An 8,626-nucleotide genomic window follows, 5' to 3' on the forward strand; every position below is an offset into this window, starting at 1 on the left:
TTTACACTTAACATTTAGTGTTACCCTTTAAACATTCTCAATCTTTGTTTAATTCGACTTGTCTGACTTTAAATATTAATCCTTTCGTTTAAATATTTACAATAATGTTTAAACATGTTTACGAATTATTTAACCATCACTGTCTTTGTTTAACCTTATTTGCCAGGTTCAAGTTGATGCGCATGTTATGTAGCCGGCGTGAGCAAGCGAACAAATGGAAAACCTACTTATGCCCAGACATACATTCGAAGGTAGAGAACATTGTTGAGGATAGCCGAAATCTTCGTGTTGGTCGTTGTGTCGATGATCGTTACGAAGTGATTGACCAGTGCAGCAACTCTGTAGATCTTGCCATAAGAACTTGTTCATGTCGAAGGTGGCAAGTTTATGGTATCCCTTGCAAACACGCTTGCACTGCAATAATGCAGACAGACACCAACGTCCATCGATTTATTAGCGGCTACTTCACCGTCGACAATTACAAGCTGGGCGTATAAGGAAGCTATATTCCCCATACCCGACGATGAGCGGGCCTTGGGACGAAAAATCGTGAGCTTCCTGCGACCGCTGAGCGAGAAGGCGACTGGCCGTCCTAGAGCGAAAGAGGATCGAGTCGCAAGCGTTTGATGTCCGCGAGTTACATTGCGAGCTAGCGCCATGGATCCGGTCGCAATCGTGAGATCTTGCAGATGAAAGCTGTCACCGACTAGGCATTGTAAATAACCCGACTTCTAAAGAGAAACATTGTGTATTGATGGGCAACTTTCCATATTTAAACTCTTACTCTTTACAATGAATGCATTTATTTAAACAGAGACAGTGTTATTTTAAACGGATACACTGTAATTTGAAATATTTCAAACTGATGTTTAAACGATATATGGTATATTTCAACAATGAAACTAAAATGTATATAATTAGAACGTAAATTAAACAATGAAATGAAACTGAATGGAATTTAACCTGTTTTACAATTGCAAACAAACAAAATTTACATTGAGATATACAAGTCATGTTCTTCGAAAACAAAAACAATGAATTGAATTTGTCGAGGTTTACATTCGAAAACAAAATTGACATTGAGATATACAAGACATGTTCTTCAAAAACAAAATTTAACCCGCTTGTGACGACCCCCCTTTCTCATGGACGCCGGCTGCCCTCCCCTCCTTAAGTATGCGGGCAACATACCTTAATTTGAAGTAAGGACGTCTGTCTGCGGTAGCCGTAACTTCTCACCACAAAGTAATTGCTAGATAAACCGCATGACGTAGACGGCGCAATCGACGCTTCCTTGTTTTTGGCGTGGGGTTTCCATGTCGTGCACGAGTGGGTACTTTGTCGTCGCCGACTCGCCGAACTCCATATCGACACAATTGTCGAATAGATTCCGCTGTCGTGATATGCAAGTTGAGATTAGAATACCGATTAAATACCAAACACTATTAATCGGACATAATTAAAGAACTTAGCATGTCCAACGCGTCTTTATCGTACCCCGGACATGAAGAATAATGCTTGTATTCTTGTTTATCATTGTTAAGGACGACGACATGTAAGTGGCCATTCATGATTATCGGGAGGATGACAATTTGAACTTCATGCGAGTTGCTGACAGCATCCCCGACCATAGCCATAATTGTTTCATGTGCGTCGTCCTACTTTTGACATAAACAGTATGAAGCGGTCCGGTGATGGAGGCGCTTCTTGTAAGGATATGGCTCTTTGCTCGACGACTTTTTGTATTATGCATCACGAAAAGCGTCCATCACATCATCTCGTGACCATCTCCTTCCCCTCAAGCGGCGTGTATAATTTGTCCCGTGTGAGTGCGACAGCGTCGTTTCTTCCACACGACAGGTCTTTCGAGGTTAAAGCGATAACGTGATATAATAAGACCATATTAGTAAATATTTAAATGATATTATCAATTGTTAAATGATATTATATATAATTAAACGTTAAGTAGACAACTTAAATGATAACATAAAAGACATTAAACACTATTAGAAAATCGTTAAACACTATAATAAAAAAACTTTAAACACTATCATAAAAAAACTTTAGACTTACCCGATCCATGAGAGCGCTGAGGAAGATCCTCATCAACTCCCCGCTCGTATTTGTTAAAACGAGACAGGCCAACCCATTTTTTCTTTTTCGGAATAAAAGCTTTTCGAGCCGTCTGGTCCCATTGTTGATTGCCATTGATCATCTCTCTCGTTGCTCGGTCGGGGTCTTCATAGGGGCAGCTGCGTTGAGCCTTCAGCGTGTTCGGCACAGCCAGCGATCTTCCTTCGATCGCGGGGCGACGGCGGCGAGCATCAACTGCAGAACACATCCTTACATGGTTGTTCTTGTTGTGGGATTGTGTCCGGCTCGATCTGAGGACGCACGGCGACAACATCAACCGCAGACACATCCTTACATGGTTCTAGTTGTGGTGGGATTGTGTCCCGCTTTTAATGCGATCTTGTCGGCCACTGCCACGGCAGCGATTCAACGATCTTCTCAAACGTGGCCACGACAACAGCATCATTGGGAGACACACCCTTAGCTTGTTCTTGATTTTCAGGGATTGTGTCCATCTTTGATGCCGCAATCTCGGCAGCCGATTCCACCGGGTCGGGGATTTCATTAAGAAGAGAGTTAACGACCTTCTCAACCGCGGCAACGGCCACATCATCTACGATGTCCTCCACCGTCATGGCCATGTCATCAATCGTGACAGACTCGATGCATAAAGCATCGTACCCGATGGTGTTGCTATTGTTTTATCGTCAGCCGGCGGTGGAGACATAGGCAGTATTGTTCTCCTCTTTTTCGTAAGTCTTTTTTAATGTGGTCATCTTGGAATGACCCTCCCGATGATGTCGTCGTCGTCAAATTCCAACGCCTCGTTCGTCCCGGGTGCTTCAGTTCTTTGGAGGGATGGCGCAGTCGGTTGTGAACGTCCTTCCGAGTGCCTCAACACGAGCGACAAGCGAGGAAACTTCGATCATCAATATCTCGCACGCCCTGCATAAGAGTCGCGCTGACATCTTCACCTAATGTCGCCGGGTGAGACTGCCTGACGGTCGGAGGGCGCCATGGTTGGGGCACGCCACAATCGGGGGCTGTCGTTGTCGTGGTAGGGGTTGTTCGCAACTGCCGAGGGTAGGGGAGGGCTTCTCCGGCCCGAGGAATGCGTGCTGCGTGGTGGGGTCTGGAAGTAGGAGAGCAGGCGTCGAGCGCAGCGATGAGGTACGCCTCCTCATCGCCTTGAGCAAGTGGTTCCGGGAGCAATAGCATCCGTCCGTCGGTTGGCCGAAATAAATATTTCTTCTTCGACGTTCGAGGAACCATCTCGAAACTAACATATGTAAACCAAACAATTTCAGTGAAATCATTCATTTTAAACTATAAAAACTATATTTAAACACGAGTGTTTATATATTTAAAGCGTTATAGAATATATTTAAAGCGGAGAACAAAATATTTAAACCCAGGTATGAATAAGTTTTTAAAGCGGTAAAATCTGAAAGTTAAAGCGCTAAATAATATGTTTAAACATTAAAGACTTATGTTAAACATTCTCCATGATTTATTACCTCTTTTTCCATCGAGCGATGACAAGTCGGTTTCTCACCGTCGCTTGCTCGGTAAATACTTTCACCGTAGCACGACGATCCTTGGGATCTTGCCGAAAAGCGGACTTTCTTCCCCGTTCCGGTCACTTTCGTAAAACCAGACGTTAAGCCTGACCAGAAGCAACCCTTAATGTACCTCGTGTTGGTCTTCTTCCGGCAGCATCTATCTTACACTCGGCGGTCGCTTGTGGAATATCCTCTATAAGCCACTGCAGTGCGTCACTGCGCCCATGCGTGATCGCCCCCATGGTCGGTAGATCATCGACATAATCAACAATCCAGTTCGAATCGAGCATGATGTATTTGGGAAGAGGATCTGTACCCATGAGGTACACCATCGGGGAGTTTCGACAAAATTATCTTCTTCTCCTCCTGCCGAACAAGTTCGCACCGAATGCTCTTGATGGAGTCTCGTGTCTCTCGTAGGGTTTTGATAAATACCTCCCTTCGACAGCGACGGGGTTTTTCTTCTTCGAAAGATGACTGCGTCGCCATCGCATATGAGACCAAGAACGAGGGCCACATCTTGAGGTCTGAAACTCAGGAGGATTTCCCCGATCCTGAATTTATTAGTGCGACCATCGTACCTTTGCAAAAGAGAATCAAGAAGGGTCCTCTCTTACTATATAGCTTCCAACTCGATGTGAGCCGCAAAGCGGTGTCCTTCGAATAATCTCCGAGTGTCGAGGGGTCATGTTATCTTTCAATTCGACTAAGGTCTCCACTACGGGTGTCAAATAGCATTGCCCATTAAGTAGGGTTGACCGCCATAATCACAAAGCTGCTGACAATAACAACACATTCAACATGCAGTATTCACAAAAGTTTAAGCGGAAATATAAGGTTTTAAACGGTAACCTCTCAGTTATTAAACAGAGATATCAAATGTTAAACAGAGACCCAATTTATTAAACAGAGACAACAAATTTTAAACTGTAACATCTCATTTCTTAAACGTCAACCTTATTTGTAAAAGCTAGACCATATCAAACGAAAGGGGAAAATGTACACTATAAATATTACACAAATCATAACAATCGAAAAAAACTATTTTCGATAGTGTATCATGAGCTAAAATGCAAAACAAAAACAAAAACCCTAACCGAGAAATCTCCCCAGAACTAACAAAAACCCCAACCAGAAATCCCCCTGCAGACTTCAATATCTTCCAACAAAAAGCAGGAGCACAAAACAAAAACCGAAAAAAATCTTTCTTTTCATAATGAGCAGCTTAACATAAAAACCATACTCAATACCTTAGATTGCAAACCCGATGAAATGCCAACTAGTTGCTCGGGGGACTTCTCCTTCGAGATCTCGGGTGGAAAGGGAAAAAGTCGCATTACAGAGGCTTCGCCCGGTAGAGACAACTCGGAGACGCTCGAAATGGAAAAGTCGAAGGCGAGTTGAGAAAAGAAAGCAAATAGCGGCTCAATAAATTGGTGTGTTGGGGTTACCCTACCGAAACCCACCCCACTTCCTCTCAAACCGCCGAGATGGCTACAGCCACGACTCCCCATGCAAGGGCATTTTTGTCCATAAAATTTGAAACTCACTCCGTTCACATCCGTTACAGGTTTTGGGGGTTTGAAAAACATAGAGTTTAAAAGGAGGGGTTTTTAGGGATTGCAAAACTAACGGGGTGTTTTTGGCAATTTTACAAACTTAGAGGATTTTTTTGGCAATTTCCACTTACTTTTATCAATGTTTTTTTATTAATAAAATTTTATATATATTTACTTTTTTTCTCTATAGATCCCTCTCTCTAGATTTTTTCACTTTTTCTGAAATCAATACCAAAACAAAATTATCAAAAATGATACTAATTTTCAACCGGTTCATAAAAATTGTCGCTTTCCTCACTTCTTCACTTTAAGAGTTTATACAATTTCTCACAATATTCTCATAGTAATTCTGTTCTTTATCTTAAAAATTAAAGGTTTTAATATGTGGGTATTTATATTTCTTTTATATATATATTACTTTAAAAATTACATTTTGAAAAAAATGTGGATAGTTCCATTTAATTCAAACATGTCAATTTTTTCGCTTTTTAAAAGTTTGTTTGATTACCAATAAATGAAATTACAATATATAACTAAAAATATTGTATTTTAAATTATATCAATGCTATTTGATTTATTATAACTAAAAATGTTAGGTTGATATAAATTGAAAAGTATGTGAGTGAGATAATAAAATTGCCCCATTATCTAATATTAGTACTAAGTATTTAAAAATTCATTGTAAAAATCATTTAAGTAAAAAAACAATTAATTAATTTAATAAATTATTTTTAAAAAATAAAATTATTTAAATATTTTTAAAATTTTATTAATTTTATTAATTAGAACAATTTATAATTTAATTTTTAAAAAAACACTTACTCTATTAAATACTTTTTTTATAAAATTTTTTTAAATATAAAAAAATATCATATAACTGTTTAATTATATACATTTTTAAATTATAAAAATATTGGTGAATTCCACTTGCTTTATAGCATTTTAACTTATAATAAATTTTATTATAAGTTGAAATGTCAAAAAAGAAGATGAGATGTAAGTTGTTTTCAATCAATTTATATATAAATGAAATTTTTACATCAAACTAGATAATCACTTATATATAAAATCATTTATATTACAATTACTTACAAACAATCAACTGGCCTTAAACAAATAAAGAATTAAATACTTATGGTAGAGTTGGTAATAAATCAATCTTCCTCAATCCCTTATATTTATTTTAATGGATTAATTAATTAATTTTATTCTATTTTAGTTTAAAATTGTAAATAAAAATTGATGACATCAAATATAATTCGTTTTTATTATGGAATAGTAAAAAATAACAATAACATAAAAAATAAAATAAAATGTATTTCAAAACTTAAAATAGTTATTATCTTTTAATAAAAAAACTAGTTATTATATATTTTCAACACTATATATTTTTCATGTTAAATATACAGTTGATTTCCGTATTTTCATATTTTGTATGATTTTTTAAATTAATAGCAATGTTTAACACGGTTAAATAAAATAAATAACAATAAAAACTCTTCATTGGTCTTGACGTCATAGTTTGTGGAATTCGAGTTCCTTATGACTTGTGTTTAGCTTTTCTCCTTTTTAATAAATTTATGATTATATTTTTTTATTAATTAATCATAATTATGAGCTTCTTACCAACTTAATAGCTTTAAGGATATGATTACAAAACTGACATTCTTGTGGTCATAAATGGGCCTCAAGATATTTATTTGAGTAAAATAGTGATTAAAACATGTTGAGTTATGTGAGCCGTAAGCTCATCTTTCTTTTTCTTTTCTTCAAAAAATTTGGAGCTTTGTTTATTTTTCAACCTATTATTTCTTTCATCCCATTGGCACAAGACTCACAACCCACTTCATCCAATTAATTAATTAATTAATTAGTTAAGCATCTTTCATAACCCAAACAAGTAAACCTTATCTTTTCTTTGACTCTACTCTAGATATATCTTTTCAAACTTGCCCATTGATTATATCAAACACAAAAAAGTAGATAAAAAAATATATATATTATTTAATTTTTTTAAAAATATAAATTTTATTTTTAAATTTTTTTAATTATTGGTCCACAGAACATTGTAGGGAATGTTATGTAAAAATATAATTTTTCTCTTTTAATTAGCAAATTACATGCATAAAAAATTATAATTCAAAAATCACTTGTTTAAGATATTTAAATATCCACAACTTAGTTTGGATTTTTATTATTTCTATTCTTTACATCGGGTGTATTCAATCTTAATAGACAGACAAATGCTCGTTATGGCATTTAAACATAATAACAATGAAAAATGAGAAAGAAAAATCCCCAATTTTATTGCTCCATAAATCATCAAATAAAGATACATTAGTTAGAGATAAAACATATGATTCACACAATGACCTCCTTCCATAAATTTCCTTACTTCCTTGAAAGTTAATGACATTTTTGCCCCCATTTTCCCTTTCTTGATGTTGTAATGCAAGCCATGATCAAAATCAAGATGTCATTCCTTTGAGTTTTAGCATTCTCTGGACATCCAATATTGGTCCTCTTCCTCTAAAGTCAGCAAAAACCTTAAAAAAAGAAAATTTACCAAATAATAAGAAAAACATCAGTTATTTTAATAAAATAATTTAAAATTTTATTTTATTTTTAATAGGCTTATCATTATATATGATTGAAACTTGTTTAATTTGATCATTCTCACCTCATTAGGAGGTATTCCACCACCAAAAGAAAGGAATGTATTTCGGAATTTAAGACCAAGCTTCCTGATACCCTGAAAATAAAATAACATAAAAATAAATTTATCATTTTAAGTAAATTTGTTTAGTAGATCGGTTTAGTATATTAGGGTTCTATTCTTTTTGCAATTAAATCATGATAATATATTATTTAAAAATAAAAATAAAATACTTACTTCAGCGTTAGACAACCCCACACCCTCCAATTCTGAGAAAGCATCAGCCGCAATCACATCGGATAACTGCAACAATAAACCAAAAATAATAATAATTTTATTAAAACAAGTTATATTTGCATAAATAAATAAATAATAAAACAAATTAAAGTGGAAATAAAGGCTATACCAGATAATCAAAGAACACAGAACCATATTGACCTGTGATCACATAATATATGGAAAAAAAAAAAACCAAAACCAAAATATCAGTTAAAATTTATATGAAAAAACGAATATTTAAATATATATATATATATATATATAATGGAAGTTCATACCTCCAAACTCTTGTCTCATGGTGCTGCAAAGGGCTTTGTTTTGAGGAAGAGGAGGAAGGAATTCACTTTCTGATTGAATCCTTTGGTAAACATCATAAATAGATTCAGAGCCACAACTTTATTAATTCTATTATTATTAATTAATTATTACTTTGTATTTAATTTATTTTTATTATTTATTATTATTTATCTAAAAAATTTGCCATGTTAATAATTTTT

General features: G+C 35.3%; 1 protein-coding gene across 1 annotated transcript; it reads right to left on the reverse strand.

Moving 5' to 3' along the window:
- Nucleotides 1-7,516: 7,516 nt before the first annotated feature.
- LOC120260422 (probable cytosolic oligopeptidase A) lies at nucleotides 7,517-8,509 on the reverse strand. The gene is made up of 5 exons (XM_039267898.1): nucleotides 8,408-8,509; nucleotides 8,257-8,288; nucleotides 8,088-8,153; nucleotides 7,875-7,946; nucleotides 7,517-7,740 (listed from the first exon to the last, which is right to left on the reverse strand). The coding sequence occupies exons 1-5, from the start codon at nucleotides 8,424-8,426 to the stop codon at nucleotides 7,663-7,665; spliced, it is 267 nt and encodes an 88-aa protein (XP_039123832.1). The 5' UTR covers nucleotides 8,427-8,509; the 3' UTR covers nucleotides 7,517-7,662.
- Nucleotides 8,510-8,626: the final 117 nt, after the last annotated feature.

Source organism: Dioscorea cayenensis, chromosome 5 (assembly GCF_009730915.1).
Source record: "Dioscorea cayenensis subsp. rotundata cultivar TDr96_F1 chromosome 5, TDr96_F1_v2_PseudoChromosome.rev07_lg8_w22 25.fasta, whole genome shotgun sequence".
NCBI lineage: Eukaryota > Viridiplantae > Streptophyta > Magnoliopsida > Dioscoreales > Dioscoreaceae > Dioscorea > Dioscorea cayenensis.